The sequence below is a fragment of the Brachyhypopomus gauderio genome, chromosome 6 (assembly GCF_052324685.1).
Source record: "Brachyhypopomus gauderio isolate BG-103 chromosome 6, BGAUD_0.2, whole genome shotgun sequence".
NCBI classification, from domain to species: domain Eukaryota; kingdom Metazoa; phylum Chordata; class Actinopteri; order Gymnotiformes; family Hypopomidae; genus Brachyhypopomus; species Brachyhypopomus gauderio.
Genome location: NC_135216.1, coordinates 25,194,379 through 25,213,203, shown reverse-complemented (window position 1 = coordinate 25,213,203; position 18,825 = coordinate 25,194,379). Strand labels below are relative to the sequence as shown.

Sequence of the window (18,825 nt, the reverse complement as noted above, 5' to 3'; positions counted from 1 at the left end):
GGTAATACTCTGGGACTAGTAGATGAACAGATAATATTTTATATCTGGTGGGTTTTTTTTAAGATAGCGAATACGAGAATCCTGTGCTATGCTCAGTTCTGTCTAGGCACGCAGTCTCACGCAGAACTGGAGGATCGGGTCACGTTGTTCCATCCAAATGAACAGATGTTAAAGCAGGCGTAAAAAGGCGGAGGACACGCCCACTTAACCTCCCACGCTTGGACTTGCTGTGCTGTTGTCATCTTCTCACTTCTGCAGAATGCATCTTGGCCTAGACTAGCCAGACTTAAACACCCAACCAGGACACACCAGCTGACTCCAGGAGAAAACCCCTGTACTAAACACATTTACACAAGTTTGACATCCATTTGATAAGAGCTTTATTTGAAATATTAACAACATATAAAAACTACATAGAATTTATTCCACCGTGAGTGGAGATTGCAAATACATGGTTAAAAATCACATTTATAAATCGATAAAACATCACCTTCAATGGCACTGCACAGTCCGCAGGGAAGCCAACTAGAACGGCCAGACTTGAACACCAGGGTACGAGTTAATGGAATGGGCAAAATAAAGTAGACGTGAAGAGCTCACGTCAGATCTGGAGTCTCCACAAGCTCTATTCACACAACTCCATTTTCTCCTGTTTCACTGGCTCTGAAGGAAAGGAGGGGAAAGTTAAAGTCAACAGTGGTAACGGAAAACTACGAAAAAGAACATGGAGGAAACCAAGACTCAAGGGGGTGTGTGTGTGTGTGTGTGTGTTAGGGTTGCAACGGTATGAGATTTTCACGGTATGATAACCGTCTCAGGAAATACCACGGTATCACGGTATCAGTTTGTTACATATATTATTAAAATATACACTGACCCTTAAAGAAATTGCACCAAAAGCTTTTTTTTTGTTCAATGAACTATTGCATACAAAATGTCTCCTTTAAAAAAAATAAGCTGTACACCTGTTTATATAAATACTGCAAAATTAGAGAAACCTAAATCATGGATTTCAGTAGGCCTACAAATATTTAAGTTATTTAATATCTGATACACTGAACCTGGGTCAGTGTCTAATCAACAACTGTTGTAAACGTCCATTTTACTGCCAAGTTGAAATATAACCAGATACTGCATAAAGAGAGGATTTATTTCTGACATGATCCTCACAATAGAGATTTCTATTTTAAGGCTTTCACACAGTCTGGTTTTAACATATGAAAAACAGGCACGTCAGAATTTGAAAATGAAATCATGAAAATGGGCGTCTTTCACATCCAGTGAAAGCAAAGACCTTAAAAAGCTAGGTTTATACTTTCGCAAGTGACTGTAGCGCGCGAATACGCACACCTTGCGCGAACCGCGGAAGCGTTACACCCCTCAAAAACAGGGGAAGGAACATTTACCTGACAAATTTTAATGTTGCTTTGTGTTTCAGGTTTGAAAAGTGCTGGAATTTAGGCTAAAGTACTTGATAATACTTGAAATTGTAACTACTTTGTTTCACAACAAATATCTGTCTGACTGAACAGTTCTCCTGTGTTATGTTAACAAATATGAGCCTCTTGTAATTCCAGGACGAAACATGAGAGAACGTGAAGACGTTAAGATTGGGTGTTTTGAAAATAAACAACCATTAAATAATGTGATAAAAAGCTAATTCGAATAATTGAGTATATGTATAAATATTTATTAATTTTTAACGTGCTGGGAAATATTGAAATGGACCTTGAAAGAGACGTACAAGTGATACAATTCCACCTTGTATAGGTGTATGAACCCGGCAAACATGACTTTGTTCATTGCACTGAAGCGCGGCGCGCGCGCAAAGTTTCAAATTTCGAGAGGTGCACGACTTCGTGAACCGACAGCGCACGAGACCCTTGTGCACGGCTAGCCATTACGTCATTTTCGCCACTGATTTTAGTTTAGCCTTTTTTTTTGTTAAAAATGTTTAAGTCTGATGCACTTTCTGCCATTCTCACCGCTGTGCGCTGAGTAGCTGAACCGGAGCGGAGTTGCGCATGCGCGGGTCAGTTTCTCCGCTGGCTTGCTTTTTACCGGTAATAAGCAAACGCACACGGTATGATAACCGTGCATTTTAATACCGTGGTATACCGTGAAACTGGTTACCGCTGCAACCCTAGTGTGCGTGTGTATTTTCTCACAGAAGTTTCCACGACCTCAGCACCATCAGTATGTGAATCTCACCTGCTGCGTTGTCCCTCATTTTCTTCTGGACACATTTTTTGACTTCAAGTCCAATGGCTTTGGAGAGGGGCGGAGGCACTGCGTTCCCAACCTAGCACACAGAGGACATTAAATGTGGGCTGTGTACGCATGTAGCCAAAAAAAAAAGAAAGACACACACACACACACGTTGGCGTAAGTGCTACCTGTCGATGCTTGTCTAGGATGTTCCCGAAGAAGCGGTAGGTGTCGGGGAAGCCCTGGGAGCGTGCACATTCCCGCACGCTGACCACGCGGTGCTGCTCTGCGTGGAGCACGCGGCCCTGAAACAGAAACTTGCGCTCAGCAACAGCTCAGTCTGCACCGCAGGGTCACAAACCTCAACAGGGACTGAAAACCCCACCATGTTTGTGCTTGATGTTAACCAAGTGATGTCAACACAGCAGTAGGAGTGGTGGGGGGGTGTGTGTGTGTGTGTGTGTGTATGTGAAGGGACACCGACCTGTTTGCCCATGGGCTCAGGGTTGGTCACGGTGGTGCTGAAGAAGCCGTCCCACTCCAGCCTGCCGTAGAGCCCGGCCCAGTGGTTGTGACGGTTGCCCGTGTGAGGCAGACACCATGGGATCAGCGTGTTGAACTGCCGGTCCGCTGGATCACAGGGCTTACCTAAGGCACCGCCGTAAAAGGGAACCCCGGTTACCAACTCCTGTAGGACCAACAGGACAAACCGCATTTCCCCCCTCAGGAGCGTGGTGGGCGACCTGCAGCAAGCCCGGCGAGGTACTGACCTCCGGCACAAGCGCAGACTCCCCTCAGCGCCCCCGTGCCGCTACGCCCGTTCTTCTTGTCCGAGTGGGTGTAGCGGAGCTTCTTGGTGGTGGTGCCGTCCCGCAGCCGCACCTCCATGTTGGGCAGGTCCCTCCAGTCGGAGCCCGGGGCCAGGGGGATGTGGCGCATACGGGCCGCCACCAGGGCGCTCATGTCCTGCAAGAGAGCGAGACTCAGCACCGCACGCAAGACTGATGCGTCAACGATGTCTCGTCAGCGACAAAAAAAAACCCCATAAATCGCGTCTTAGCAGAGGGAGAGGGTCGGGTCCAGTCCTGGGGCTAAAGACTGCCATGCACATTAAGCGCTGAACATCGGTTTATCGTGTGCTTGTGTGAATTAAAGAGCACGAGGTCTGGTCACGCAGTGTGGTGTGAAGGTCAGACCTTGCAGATGTGGTCTCTGAGGATGGGCTGGTACTGAGACCCTCTGATCTGTCTCTGGAACCAGGACTGCGGCTCCCCGTTGTAGGAGATCTCCAGAGCGGACGCTCCGTTCTGGATCTCCGGCAGGTCGGACATGGTGTCCCGCACCGTAATCGTACGGTAGATGCCACCGTTCCCCCTAGGGCAGGGGAAAAATAAAATAATCACTCCAGCACGCTCCATTTCCAGGGGCGAGGAGGTCAGCCGAGGTTCTGGAGGGACTGCGTGTTCCGTTACGTTCGGGCCGCTTTACCTCGTGGCGTTCGTGACGAATCTCTTGTCGTCCACCACCACGCTGAGGGAGCACGCTCGCGGAGCGAAGACGTGCAGGGGCTCCGGGTAGCGTGGGAGCGTCTCCCCCGGGGCTGCAGCCAGGATGATGGCCCTGCGCCGGGTCTGGGCCACTCCGTACTGCCCTGCCTACGCGCACCAAACGAGAAGGAGGAACGTCACACCCCCACCTGCCCAAACACGGCGTGCTGGAAGAGACGGTTGCACTGCAGGAGTCGCCACGCGCATCCCCACGCAGCAGAAAGGGGGCGCTCACCTGAAGAACGCCGAACGTGCACTGGTATCCCATGCGCACGAGGCAGCGCAGGGTGAGCTTTAGGACCATGGAGCGCTTGAACGACACAAAGTTCCTGACGTTTTCCAGCAGGAAGAACTTTGGCCTGTAGTAGTCGCAGTAACTGAAAACGGAAGAACGACGTAAATGAGAACGAGAGAACACGCCAGAGCTGGAGATGACGGGGCAGCTTGATACATCACAACACTTTCTATAGCGAAACGGCAGAAAGCTTAAAATTATTCACAACATCCTGACTCCAATTTCAAGTTTCGATGAGCTGCTTCTTCACACAATTGAAGACGAATGCTCGATATTACTGACAAAAAAACAGGTATTCTGGAATTGCAGAACTGTAGCGCACAGTCAACGCTGTGCCACAGCTGCGCTGACCTCAGGTAAGACACCACCAGGGAGTTCTTGAACTTGGAGTACGTGCGCGAGTTGAAGCGGTTCATGCCGCTGAAGCCTTGGCACGGCGGCCCGCCGCACAGCATCTCCACGTCGCCCTTCTGCGGGAGCCTCTGGCCCAGGGAGTTGGTCTTCTCGCCGGACATGACCAGCTTCAGCAGCACGTTGCAGTCCTCCGTGAAGACCGTGGTGCCGGGGTTGTTCAGCCGGAAGGCCTGAGCGGCAGGATCCCACATCTCGATGGCCCAGTGGGTCTCAGAGATCCCTGGGAGAAAGAAAAGAGACGTCATCATCCTCAGAGGGGTCAGGGCTTCACACACGAGATTAGACAATACCACATAAGGGGACGACGGATGAGGACACTGTCCCTGGAAGATCCGTCTTCCCTACACATCTCAGCTCCTGCGTAACAGCCAAAGTGAAGGTTTTGAGGGGCACGTGAGCTCTTACCTGCTTGGTGGAAGCCCTCGGAAAGGCCACCACAGCCAGAAAACACATCCAGTGTCCGGAGCTTCTGGACCTTCAGCTCCTGAGGCTCTTGCTCCTGCACTTCCTGAGAAGGAGCTTTCCCCTTCCCTTTACCTGTGTGTGTGTGTGTGTGTGTGTGTGTGTGTGGAGAGAGATGGAGCACAGGTCAACGTCCGTTTTTGAACAAGCGCACAGATCGGTGAGTGCGTGGGTCATCTCTACCTTTGCCCTTGCCTTTCCCTTTGCCCTTGTGTACCACGGAGCGGGCGTGGTTCGGCGGGTCTTCAAAGCTCTTCGATTTGGAGCTGTAGGCCTGTGGTGATCAACAGTCCTGTGAGTGTTACTGACCACGTTCACACAGAGGCTCACCAGATATCCCAGCATGCTGTGCAGAGCTTAGGACTGGGCGATACGATTATCTTTCAAAATATCCTTTCCTCAATAGAAATGTGTGGCGCGGTCGACACATCGACAGAACAGTTGAAATAAAATGGCAAAATTCTTACTCCACTATATCAGATTTGTGGTCAAGTCCCACATCTGAAACCTGTACGAGTCTCACTCACTCAATCTTCATTAACCAATACAGGAATGTGAAGAGCAAATATCTTCAAATGACGTATTGAAAAGCCCACAGGCAAATAATCACTACACCATAAACCATTTGCTTCATATTTTCATGAATCCATTTATAAATGTTTTTCTTTTTAAGAAGATTTTGATCTTAGGTTCAGGAGTTTCAGAATTTGGGCTTAATCACTGCACAGAAAACAGATTCAACTCCTCCATTTGCCTTTGAGTGTAGGCAAAGACACGAGGGTGGAGGGAGCTGTGGGTGTGAAGTAAGAAAGTTGGAGCTGCCTTCACTTTCTCCTGGAATAAGAAACACTTCTACTGCCCAAGAAGATCACCTGCCACAACACAAACTGGTGACAGGCAACCACCAGGTGGCAATCACGTCAAAGAATGACTGGAGCAGTGATAAAGCAGCACAAGCCCATCTCACTCAGGGACAAGAGCAGGTACTTGGCTCCCACCTGGCAGGACGGAGATATGGGGGGGGGGGGGGGTGCGCACGAGGCCTCCAAGGCACCTTTGGAACTCTGATTCAAGCCCACAGTGCACCTCTGCAGATCTCAAGACTCTGAACACCAAGATGGAGAAAGAACAAATGTCCTAGCACACCTGAACGAAGTATGCTGACCGTTAAAACAGACGGGCCGCCTGCCTGACGACAACCTCGATGGACGCACACTTCAAAAGATCAAGCCAGAAAAGAATGAAGCCATCAAAACGCGAGGCACTGGAGGAGAACCAAGACACGTCCTCTTCAGTCAGAAGAGGGGAAGAAGGAGGAAGAGAGAGAAAAGAAGGAGGTACTGCAACGCTACCCACCCAGAACAAAACAGAGGTCACTGGGGAGGTTTTTTTTGTTTGTCTTTTTTAAAGAAATCAGACCCCATCAGCACAGGACTCTGATAAGGACACAATGGAACAGGAGCTTGACAATGACTCGCTGGCACCAGATACAGACAGTGAAAGACGCCCTGCAGTGGTGGAACATCCAGGACAGGAACTTCCCAAGAGTGAAGGGCCTTGACAAAGCGCTTCTTGTGCGTCCCTGCAACCAGCACCCCCTTCGATAGGGCTTCTCTCTCGGGAGTTTGGGGGGTGGGGGTGGTGGTGTACTGTGACTTGCCAGACAGCGGCTTTAAACCCGGAGGCAGTGGACAGACTCGTCTTCCTTGCTTGGAACCCCCACCCTGTTTAAAAATTTTTATTAACTTTTCTTTGTAGGTTCCCCCCCCCCCCCCCCCCCCCCCAAGTTTGAATCCAAGCTAAGATTTTATTCTGTATTAATACCCACTTTATTTGAGGCTAACCAACACATTTACTTTGTTTTCCTGTAAAGCTTTAAAGTTTTAGGAATTTGAACATTCTACTATACTGTACTGATGTACTACATACATCAATGCCAACCGATATGAAAGATGAATATTTCTCTCTCTCTCTCTCCCTCTCTCTATATCACCCAGTCCTAGCTGAGGTCGACCTTTGCTCCGATTTTACCTCCAGGAAGTAGAACCGATCGGGTCCGCCACTGGAGTACTCCTGCACGCTCTCCACCAGGTCTTCACCATACTCCACCCGACAGCGGCCCAGCACGTCCGCCATGCTGACGGTCACCTCTTCGTCACTCCAGTACAGCTGGTTTATGTCAGTGTGGTAGCCTGCCTTTGGGCCCTTGTGAGTGTTCTCTGGTCTGGGAAGAAAGGTCACGCGTAAGGGCCCCCCCCCCTTCACAGCTGACCCACCGTGAAGCCCCCTGGTCCCGTGCTCCTCACCTGTAGAACTTGTAGAGACGCAGCTTCACCTCCGACGTGTCCGGCTTGGCGGCACCGCGCTTGCTGCAGAAGATCTCCTTGATGCGGCCGACCCGGAAGGGCTCCGGGGCGTCCAGGTTGGAGCCTTTGATGTAGTCGGAGGACTTGCGGTAGTACTCCGGGTACAGCTCCTCGTCCACGTCCTCCTTACGGTGAGGCCGCTTCATCGGGCTGGCGGCCTTAACCCTGGGAACACGGAGGAGGCGGAGGAATGAAGGGGAGCTCGTACGAGAGCGAAGAAGCCAGCAGACAAGACGGCTGATGGTCAGAGACACCTGGTCGTCTGGTTCTTACCCGAAACCGAAGGCGTCAGGAGGCAGGTAGACGCCGTCCCCCACCCTGTACTGCACCCCCTTCAGGCAGGCCAGGGAATAGAAGACTTTGGAGTCGCTCTCCTCGTCCTCCAGGGGTTCGAGGGCACGAGGCGTTTCCTGCTGCGTTTGCTCCGCATTCCTGGTGCAGCTGGCGCAAAACCTTCACAGACAGCAGCGCAGCGGTGAAGACGCTACCGACCCGACAGCTCCCAGAGAAACGCTAGCAGACGCCGGGTCGTCGGACCTCGGCACGATCGTCGGGCTTCGAGCTGAGACCAGGGAGAACAATTCAACTCACTTGTACTTGCAGTCTTCGTCGGGTATGACCATGGGAGGCGTCTCAAAGCGGGCAAACTCGCCATCGTACCACAGCTGATAAAAGAAGCTTTTGCCATCATCCTCAATGACCTTTATGTCATCAACTAGGCCTCCCTGAGGAGAAAAAAAAGTTATATATATTAAAATAAATAAAACAATTCAGTACATAAAACTAAACAGATCGGCAAGATCTTGCAATATATTCAAAGCATTTGTATTAATACAACTTGGACTAAACCTTGACCTGCAATGTGATCACTGGATAAACAAGGATTTCAAAAAACATGATTGGGAACTTCAGACTGTTTTGGAGACGGACACACACACACACACACAACTACTGCAGAGGCAACGTTGCGATACCAAGTCAACGTCCATTAGCGTGTGGCTGGGGACTCTGAGGAGACGCACCTCCATGAACCAGTCGTCGGAGGGAGCCTTGTAGAGCACGTCCACCTTGCCGTGCACAAAGCTCAGCTGCATGTCCTCACACTCATCCACCAGGAAGAGCTCCAGCGGGTCTGAGGACTCGCCCAGAACCGTGTCTGTGCCCCGGCAGAACCAGTGCGCGTGAAACATCATGACGCCTTCCTCCCACAGTGCCGTGATCCTGGAAACCAAAGCCGGGTGTCGGGGTCCGTTACAGGCATCTGGTGTACACTTTAAACTTGATTTTTAAAAAACCCCCCACTTTACCTGGCCAGGTAGAGTGGATTGGAGGGGTTATCTGGGCTGACGGACACACAGTCTCCAACCTCGATAACTTCACTGGCCACACGCACCTTCATATAGTAGGCCCGCTTGCCCTCGGTCTGTCAGGAGGGGCACACATCAACCACACACCTCCAACTGTACCAACACTCTGAACACACCGTTAGCACCAAAACCAGTAGTTTCACACTACCTGCATATTGGTCATATTTGTGGTGAACATACCTTAACCGGCTCTCCCACCCACGTGATGGTGTTCTTGGTCTGCTTCTTCTTGGCTTGAGACATCTTCTTCGACGCATCCTTAAGGAGCGGCATAACATCGTCTTCATCAATGTTCTCATCATCCTCCGCTTCCTTCACGGCCATGTTGGGACATCTGAATGAGAGACAAGATGGCCACTTAGCTCCGTTTCATCAGCATGGACTTCAGTGGGCACATTAGGTTTTGCAAATTAAAAGGCCAATTGTGTGCCCCCCCCCCCAGTCAAAAAAGGTCTTTAGATTCCTGTGCTCCCTACGACAGACGGCAGTGGGGTCAATAAAAAACAGAGGTCTGGTCTTCATTTCCATTACTCATGCAGCAAACACGCTGACATCACGAGGAGATCACGAGAGCACGGAGTAAGAGAACAGAATGATGACCGAGACGGGGTGCAGCAGAGAAGACAAGCCCTTAGGTGAGCGGACTGGGTTCAGTGTAACTACGGGAACAAACACACCAGGAAGACCTGGTTTCATTACTGAAGTAGTCTGAACGATGTTTCGGACCTCACAACCCTAAGTTCCTCTTTACAGCTAAATTTAAACCTGCGTTGGCAGTGATGAATCTAAAACAGACAATTGTGCAACATTCACACACATTGAACCCCCAAGCACAAAAACGCAAAAATGTATCTATTGCCCATTTAAACCAAGGCTTAAATGCAACACACTCTGGAAAAAAGTTGCCTCATAGTTGTAACAAAATATTTTGTACATTACACAATGATGAGAAAAGGCCAACAGAAAGCATTGCAGACGCACGTCTCTGGTCTACAGTAACCAAGGCCCAGTGTTGGGTTCTGGACCACATGAGCGGGAATCATCAGAACAGAACATGAGTATCCGGAGAGAGCTTCCTCTGCTCCAGCACTTATTGGGAGGAGCAGCTGTTGTGAAGAGACAGAGTGGAGAGACGAGAACGTTTTACCTCCTCTTCTGACACGCCTGCTTGCTGCGACCGCTGCCTCCGAATTTGATCATGTCCTTACAGGCAGAGCACTTGCCACAGTCGGGGGCTTGGCAGACCTGGGCGGGTGATTGGGGGGGGGGGGGGGGGGGGGGGGGGGGGGGGGGGGGGGGGGGGGATACAAAAGCGCACTTATTAAAAGTAACACGGGGCATTTCCAACAGAAACCTGATTCATGGGGGCGGGAGCAACCATCCCAGTCCCTGACAAGCACGTACTGAGTGCAGTTCACAGGAAGCACCCAGGCACATCCAGCTGATCTTCCACACAATAGTTTGAACCAAACACGATGAAACACGACAGTCAGTCACGGATTAGGCTTTAGGGTCGAGTTCAGTCCTCATTAAACGAAGCAGCCTCAGTCCGTTCCCCATAAAGATAACTGCACTGAATGAAGTCATGTCTTTGTAAGGCTGACTGCATTGTTGGTTGAAAATAAGCCATTTTATTATGTCAAATGTTAGGACCCCCCCCCCCCCCCCCCCCCCCCCCCCCCCCCGAGAGCATTTACCATTTGAGGCATTTCAAATTCATGCTTCCTAGTGTTTGTACAGGTTATTACCATGGAAAATGAATGGAAGAAATGGGATATGGGATTTGAGCCACCGCTGGAACAGAAACGGCTTCTGATTGATTTTCTGGCATTCTGTGCAACAGCTTTTAGTTGAAACATCAACATGTACCGTTTTAAATTAAAGTTTTTCAAAAGCGACCAGTAGTGCCAGAGAGCACCTCCTCACCTCACAGACTCCACAGCGCTGTCTCTTAACTCCGCCTCCATCCTTGTTATTCTGGTCAATCTGGTCCGAGAAAAAGGCGTCAAAGATCTGGTACACCAGTTTGGTGGTGGTGGCCTTGGTGGGGCCCTTCAGGTCCTTCTCGATCTTGGTGGGGTGGCGGATGGCCTGCCTCCGGGCCGCACGCCTGGGAACAGGAGAGGGGGGGGAAGGCGGGTGGGACGGGGGTCACGGCTAGACTGGGAGCGTGCCAGCAGTCAAGCTGAGATGGAGACATGCAGCTAATCGGTGTGGGGGTGGGGCGGCGGGGGCGAAGCAGGGGGGGCACCTCAGGGCAGGGGGGACGTAGGCTGTGCTTCACACAGGCTGAGTGTGGTGCCCAAGCTAAGGTGGAGGGAGGGGGTGGTTAGGGAGCGCTTACATTTTTTTTTTTTTTTTTTAAGGCATTCGAGGGTCAAATTTGAGAAATGTTTATGCTAATCTGCACCAAATCTGGACTGCTGGAAGGTTTCCAAGGCTGATCGCTGAAACCTCACAGCCAATGAGGGGGGGGCAAGAAATCTAGACGCAGTAAAACTATCAGGATGAGCGCAGTACAGCTACATCACCCGTCCCTTACAGCCACTGATGAAAGCTGGCATCACTGTCCCATCAGGCAGCAGTCGTGAAAACACCACGAGAAGCACAAGCACTCCAGAGACGGGAGGCGGGCGTTACCTACCAGTACAGGAGCATGCTGCAGTGGGGAATGCCAGAGGAGCGTTAGACATGAACACAGCACAGGCAGCCGCATCCACCAGCATTCGGTCAACAGTGCCCCCCCCCCCCACAACACCCCACCCGGGTACACGAGCTACACCACCCGCCCCCCTCGAAACCACCACGCCGAGCAGTTGTGCATCCACTCGAACGACGAGCAGAACGCGGAGCAGAGAGGCCCAACAAAACAGTGGAATCGTTTTAGAAAGAACGTAAGCCAGTTTAAGTCCAAACGACACGAGGAAAAATAATTAACAGATGCTATATTGCCTACTCAATGACATGCAACAACAACAAAGACAATTAGTTCTTTCATTTTGCTATTTGAGCCGTGCTATTCTACTGCAATTTCCGTCCGAGTGATTTAAGGCTGGATAGTGGCACTGCAAATCCAGCTTTAAATAAACCACAGCAAATGGCATTTCTGCAGTCGCCATTTCCATGAAAAACATGGGCCTATAAATGTGCCAAGACATCCTTGCCAAATATGCTTCAGAAAGACTTATGGTGTTTGTACTAAAGACTGTAAATGAAGCATGGTCTTCTCCCAGCAACACTGGACACGAGAACCAGAGCAAGAGAGGTATTACGAGGGGGAGAGGGGGAGAGGGGTGGGGGTGTCTGGAGGCAGTTAGAGGGACCAGCAGTCAGAGATTCGGATATCCGAGTTGGCCGCATATTTTCATACACTGCATGCGGCTAACAGATTCAGAGTAACTAAACTTGGTGTTAATCGGGAGGAAACGTCAAACCAGCCGTCCGAGCCCCATCGGGCCACACCCGAGCTGGAAGCAGGCAGGTGGTGGTGGTGGTGGCCTGCTGGAAGGAGAGGGGCTGTGCCCGTAGCAGCCAGGGTGCCGAGGAAGGCCCGACCCAGGGGCGCGTCCTCCAGGTCTCCGTGCCTACCTCTTTCCCAGAGTGACTCCAGCCAGCTTAATGAGGTCTCTCATGCACGGGGTAACGATGATGGGCTGCTCGTCGGAGTCCCCCGCCTCGTCGTAGCTCTCCACCTGCTCCACCACAAACTGAGCGTGGCGCAGCAGGGTGTCCTCGGTGAAGCGGTTGAAGTTCAGGCCAGCAGGGGGCACTGTGGTCTGAGAAAGGCAGGTAGGTATTCAGACACCCAATTCCCTACACACGAGTTAAACTGCACTGTCAAAAAGAACAGCTCAGTGAGTTCAACAGCAGTTAACAACTAAATAGACAGAACAGAGCAGAGGATGTATTAATAAAAATGGCTTCAAAATGTACAGTAATAGATTTAGAAGAACAGGGAGGGGAAACCTGGCCATAAAAATCACTGTGGTCAGGGGCAGGATACTAGAAAAGAGAAGTGCTGCTCTAGTTGCCTGAAGCCAGAGGCGAGCGGGGTGTAAAAGGACAGAAGTAGCGACTCCTTCAGACATGTTTCTGGGAGCAGGGAGGACATTTTGGTCATAAAAGAGCAAAACGATGTGGTTTAGAACTGCTCCTCGGATTAAAGCAGAGACAGGACTCGAGTTTCAAGTGCATGTTTAAACATCAATTAACCAAAGAAAGCCAAGAGAAACTGGAATGTTCGTTCACTGGTAAAACAAACAAAAAATAAAATAAAGATTCCACTAAACCACAGTTTGGTCTGTGGGCAGCAGTAGATGAATAAACAGGAAGCAATTGTTTAAAAACAAAAACCTTGCCATTAAAAAGAACCTAGCCTTCAATACATACATACATACACACGTGATCATTCCAATGGATCCACAGTAATTCACTTTGGACTGTGTGTGTGTGTACACACACACGTGCATCAGGCTTCTCGTTAGTAAATCCCACAGTGTTTATACAAACCTCAATTTTGTTAAGCAGGTCTTCGTATGTCACATCAGGGTTCTTCTGAAGAAACTCCACCACGATCTTGCTCATGTAGATCTTCTCCTGCATCAGCGCGAAGATGCGCGAGTACTCCTCGCTCGGCTCCATCAGGATGTAGTCGGCAAACGCTGCAGAGCGGCGGACCAGAAACGGAGAGCGATGAAGGCAAAATCACCACCACCCGTGACCCGGGGCAAAGCGTGAAAGTGAGCGGGGCTACCTGTGGTGAAGCCGATGAGAGCCTTCTCCCCGCCATCGAACCCCGTGATCCACCACGCGTTGATGGGCCCCAGCTTTTTAGCAGGGACCCCGCCTTGAAGAAGCAAAAGAGATCAAATGTTTATGAAGTCAGGTCCTAGAGGGAGATCAAGATTAGTTGGAGATTTGGATCGTCAGAAGCTTAAATAGTGGCCTTTTTAGGCCCCTTGGGCATCTATTTCTGGCCTGCGAGCGGTTTTGAAAAGTTTTTTTTTTTTAATGATTTTTTTTTTTTTTTTCAATCTCGCTACCCGCTCTTATTTTGAAATCACGCACCGCGATCTCAAGACGATGCTGGGGATTTCCTCCATGGCAACAACAAACAGCAGCAGCAACACATTTACCGACCGGAGCAATAATGACATGCCCGAAATTTTGTTTTGAATAAAAAGGAAAAGTTATATTGTTATGATACGTTATCATACACAGGGTTAGGGTTATATAAATGGCCCCTTGAGTCATTGAAAAAATATGTGGCCCCTCATCATTTCTATTTGAGTACCCCTGCTCTAGACATACCATCCATGCATGGGTTGTCATCGTAGATGGGCTTGACCGCACAACTGAAGTACAACTCAACGTTCTTCTCTATGAGTCCAGAATCGAACGGACACAGGTGGCCACGCTTGTCGTACACACTGAAAAGGTCAAGAGACGTACATGTACACAGTCCGGAAAAGTGCCGTTCTCCGAGTGCCATACGAAATCTTTCCTACCTGAAGTTGGTGATCTTGTGCTGAGGCAGGTCTTCATAGCTCTCAAAGCCATCTTCGTTCGAGTCAAACAAGGAGAGACGCTCATCAGTCAACATCTCTGGTTCGTCGAGCTGTCAACACAGTGTAAAAAAGGTACAGGACCCAAGGCAAACTTAACCAACATCCATATCAGCAATACCAACGGTGCACAAGAAAGTGTATATTAATCATTTACCATCCTAGTCAATTAAGAGCAATTTACTATAGTGGCCGATTGTATGACACAGTGACAAACACAAAACCATTAAACTGCTGAGCAAAAAGCAAAAAATAAAAACACTACCGCATCATCGGGGTCTCCCTGGAAAAACTTAAGGTCAGAGTCATCCAGGTACTGCCTGCAATCTGGACATTTGGGTGGAGGGGTCTGAAATCGGAGGGTGAGACTTTGAAGATCACGCAGCAGAGTCAGTCACCGAAAGGCATGCTGGATAGTTACGCAATGAAGTCAACCATCACCTTGACTGTGTTCACGGATGTGGCCTTCTCAGTGGTCGAGTCGTCAGTGGCAGGCCTGAGAGAGAGAGGGGGGGCAACTGAGGACACCAAGCAGCACAGCACAGCTTGCCTCAACGTGGTAGAGGATACACCACACATTAGATATGACTTTTGGCACAGAGGAAAACGAGCAAGTGCTCCGAAATGACTTACTTCTCATCCATGTCCGTTTTAAGGCGTTTTTCTTCCCGAAGCTTTTAATGAAGTAAACAAAACACATAAATCACACGTGTCCACCAAGAACATAAGATATTTTGAGCTTTACCGATATGCCAGATCTCGACATGTAAGGAGAACATGCGCCTGAGGGCTGTGCGTACCTCCTCCACATCATCTTCCTCTGGTTTAGCTTCCGCAGCTCCATTCGAGTCCTCCCCATTCACCTCCTCCGACTTGCGCTTTGGCCTGCAGTAGAAACACGGGGCTCAGTACTTGTGAGAGCTCAACATAAAACCGCAGTCCTGAATCTACAACACTCAGTGTCTCACCACAAACAGTCACCGAGTAATTCTTTGGCAGATATAGAAGACATAAGGCACTGCAGTTAATAGTTACATAATTATCTTTCCACCACAAAGGAAAATAAGTTATTTAAAAAATATATAAATAAAGACACACACACAAACCTGGAAACAAAGAATAGAGGGGAATGTACTCTTACACTCTCGAGAACATTGACAGGATAGTGGGCTGCTTCCCAGAGTTGCGCGTGACCCTAGTACTGCCCGGAGATCCTGTCGGATGGATCAGAAAGATAATATTACCTCTGAATCAAGTGGAACAGAGTTCCTTTTGAACTTATGGCACTTCAAATGACGAGTGAACGCGCTTCAAAAGCCAAGCGCGGCGCTCTCCGTACTTCTGGGATCGGACTCCGCTTTGCCACGCCGTCCGCCCCGGCCCTTCGCCGCACTAGGCGACTTCACAGACTCCTTTTCCTCCAGAGTTTCCATGGCCGCTTCCTTTTCTCCATTATCTTTATGAGACCCGTTTTCGGAGAAGCCGTTCGAATGGCCGTTGGGCTCCGCGCCGTCGCCCTGATCGTCCTTGCCCAGAACTACAGCCTTCTTCAGCAGCGCCTTCACCTCCGACGTGTAGACCTCCTGAAGAGAACACGGGAGGAGGTGAGAAGATCCCGACACCTACTAGATGTAAAAGATTAACACCACAACAAAAACAAACAAACAGAACAACAAAAAGGCAAGAGATGCTCACAGTGGAAAGTTCGGAGTTCTTTAGTTTGGCCTCGAGGGTTTTGAGTTGGTCCTGAGTGTCAGCACGCAGGAAATCCTGCAGTAACCTGAGCTTCTCCTTCACACATTCCTAGAGTGCACGATGCGCGTTCACGTATAATTAGAAGGGCACGTCATCACAACATTATATTACGAACCCTTTCCCCGCCAAATATTGGCGAAAAACATTGAGTGATGCATACCTCATCTGACAAACTTTCGCCACCTTTTTCCAGCACCTTCAATCTGGAAGCATAAATAATATAATCTTGAACTTGGGTGGTTAGTCAGCCATCCATCCAACAGTACTGTAACGTTAGCTGCCTTACTTACGAAAGATCATTTATTACTGTTTTTATAAAGCCCAGCTAATAAAGAAGCACGACTGAATGTAGCAGCAAAGATAAACTTAGCACGCTAGGTAATCATTTCCTGCTAAACGTGACCCGACCTGACACTACGAACACGGGAGGCTTTTATACGGACAAGCACTTGGGCGGCGATTAGCGACGCGGTGTCGTGACTTTTAATAGAGCCAGAACCTCGTACGCGTTTCGATTATAATCACGGGGGAGCTGTCACATGCGGGACAACAACACCAGCCGCCATCATTTGGCGCCAAATTCAGCCTGCCTCGCGACAGCGCGCGAGCCGCCTAATGCTAGGCTAACCGTGTCACGGACCAAAACAAGCAGCCAGCTTAGCCTGCTAGCGTCTCGGAGGACTCGCCATTTCAACGGAGGCTGCGTCGCAGGTCTCTGGTTTGCTGGCTAATCGTTTGAAACGGACGTCGCACGCGATTTATTCCGCGGGCTTTTCCCCCCCGTCCGCCCGCTACACCGCGCCATTGTGTGTGTGTGTGCGCGCGCGCCGTGCGCGTGAGGACGGGCTCGGCGTTAGCCTAGCCGCCTCCATGTTGACCGTCGTCGGAGACGCCGAGGAGAAGCGGCGTACCGTTCCTTCACATCCTCTGGCAGAGACAATGAGGTCCTGGTAGGCATCTCAAGTGTGAATACGAGCGGATAAAATAGCAGAGCAAGATGACACCAAAAAACAAAATCGGCAATTAAAAGTGGACCGTGCTAAAATAAAGTAAAACTGACAGCGCCACCAGCAGAGCTCGTCGTGGGGGCTGAATGGGTTTATATGATTTCTTAGCAGCTGTGAATGCGCGCGGGCCGCTTTTTCGCGCGGAAAGGCGGGTAATTTGGACCATACCAATAATTCAAAGAACGGGGTTCAACCATGTTAAATAATATACGTTTACTTAACAGAGATTTAGACGTGAAGGAAAACCAAAGTAGGGCGTCTCAAAAATATAAAAAAAAACCCGGCTTAAATGTAACAATAATAATTGGCACAACATAATTAAACCACTCTAATCATCATGGAATCGACCAACGTGAGGCTTCGCCACAGATAAAAACAGGGTGACCAGATGATGCATTGTATCACTTTCAATTGGGTTTGTGTCGTGTAGTGGGTGGTGTCTGCCAAGGCGGGAGATACTCTTGGTTTACTATAGTTTCTATTAGAACACCTGTTATTTGTAAACCATAAACCGTCCAGCCTGCAGATATGAAATGATGCAAATAATCCGTAACGATGCGCCAGACGAATATTTAAGCTAATGACTATGAACGACCCAATATTATGACATATGAAGCTTATGTAGATTATACGGTTTGGTAATAAACAAATAAATAAATAGCTAACTGTATGTGGTTTTACCTAGTCTGCAATGATAGTATCAGAATGTACATTTACAACATTTGGCAGATGCATTGGTATTACACGTGTGGTTTGTAGTCTCTAATACATTCACACGTACACACCCTTCATGTCAGCATATAGGTCGGTGTCAATACTACAGCTGTAAGGACAAGACACATTCACCACCTGAGTGCCATGACAGAAGAATCTTGATACATTATTTTTTTTTTTGTATTTTGATGGCTGGTGGTTCACGTCGAACCACACTAAATGCTCAAATGGGACGAGGTGCACAGCAGCGTCTGACGCGAACAGTTATAGGGAGACAGTGGCATGAACGTAGCACCAGTCCACGTATCTGTGTACTGTATGTGTTGCAGGGGTTTGACAGCACAGGGGAGCGAGTTGTAGTCCAGTGTCGAAATGACAAAGGGACCAGGCCAACATGTAAGTGGCTTCATTAAGAGAGAGAGAGAGACTACACATGTAGAGGAAAAACCTTTATGGCCCAATCAACAATATGAGGAGAGTGATGCAGGAATCAAATTACTACACAACATAGAACAAATTATTAGCAGTGGTCTATACAGCCTAAATAAACCAGAATGCAGTAATCAGTTTTATTTTGGACCTGTAATAGGATATGTGTGAAAATGACAAACATGTGCAGTTCCGTTTTTGAGTCATTCTGATTTGTATAAAATAATCACTGTATTACTAATCTCTTATTTATAGTTACTGAGGCGTATTCTTGTAAGGAACTTCTATTTATATAATAATTAATGTAGCTACTGCAAAATCTAATACAAACCTCACTAATCAAAAGCAAATCGTTTCTCTTTTAGTCTTTCACACGTACAAATAATATCACGTTCCTATCCATGTGCGGGAGACATTTGGTCTCCACGGTGATATATAAACATCTGCACACACACACACACACACACACACACACAAACACACACACACACGCACACACCTCAGTAGTACCTAACCAGTCCAGCAGAGGGAATAGTCTACACATGGCTGAAAAAAAATCCACTATGCCATCCGCTCTCCTTACTAACCACAAGTTGGTTCTTTGGGAACAGTTATGGTCCGGGTGGGGCGTGAGGTTATGGGAAACAGAGACTTTTAAGATCTAGGTTAGCAGTCCAGCCATACGACTCTGCAGCTG

The 18,825-nt window shown here is 49.0% G+C and overlaps 1 protein-coding gene across 1 annotated transcript; it reads right to left on the bottom strand.

Moving 5' to 3' along the window:
* Positions 1 to 363: 363 nt before the first annotated feature.
* dnmt1 (DNA (cytosine-5-)-methyltransferase 1) lies at positions 364 to 17,112 on the bottom strand. Its single transcript, XM_077009943.1, has 34 exons — positions 16,890 to 17,112; positions 16,139 to 16,181; positions 15,919 to 16,026; positions 15,563 to 15,806; positions 15,365 to 15,437; positions 15,024 to 15,108; positions 14,857 to 14,897; positions 14,665 to 14,719; positions 14,489 to 14,572; positions 14,167 to 14,276; positions 13,970 to 14,088; positions 13,413 to 13,505; positions 13,169 to 13,320; positions 12,248 to 12,435; positions 10,586 to 10,769; positions 9,807 to 9,904; positions 8,840 to 8,993; positions 8,600 to 8,715; positions 8,315 to 8,513; positions 7,884 to 8,017; positions 7,566 to 7,745; positions 7,233 to 7,457; positions 6,958 to 7,150; positions 5,110 to 5,200; positions 4,870 to 5,001; positions 4,402 to 4,684; positions 3,991 to 4,132; positions 3,697 to 3,863; positions 3,405 to 3,582; positions 2,979 to 3,174; positions 2,693 to 2,856; positions 2,397 to 2,513; positions 2,212 to 2,302; positions 364 to 663 (listed from the first exon to the last, which is right to left on the bottom strand). Exons 1-34 carry the CDS (start codon positions 16,934 to 16,936, stop codon positions 626 to 628), a joined length of 4,524 nt encoding a protein of 1,507 aa, XP_076866058.1. The 5' UTR covers positions 16,937 to 17,112; the 3' UTR covers positions 364 to 625.
* Positions 17,113 to 18,825: the final 1,713 nt, after the last annotated feature.

What these genes read in the sequence shown, in the direction of transcription:
- dnmt1 (XM_077009943.1), bottom strand. Translation starts at nt 16,936, where the DNA reads ATGCCTACCAGGACCTCATTGTCTCTGCCAGAGGATGTGAAGGAACG. An exon ending in TCTCATCGGCTTCACCACAG is followed by an intron (nt 13,321 to 13,412) that starts GTAGCCCCGCTC and finishes GCCGCTCTGCAG; the next exon opens with CGTTTGCCGACTACATCCTG. An exon ending in GCACGTTCGGCGTTCTTCAG is followed by an intron (nt 3,864 to 3,990) that starts GTGAGCGCCCCC and finishes TGGTGCGCGTAG; the next exon opens with GCAGGGCAGTACGGAGTGGC.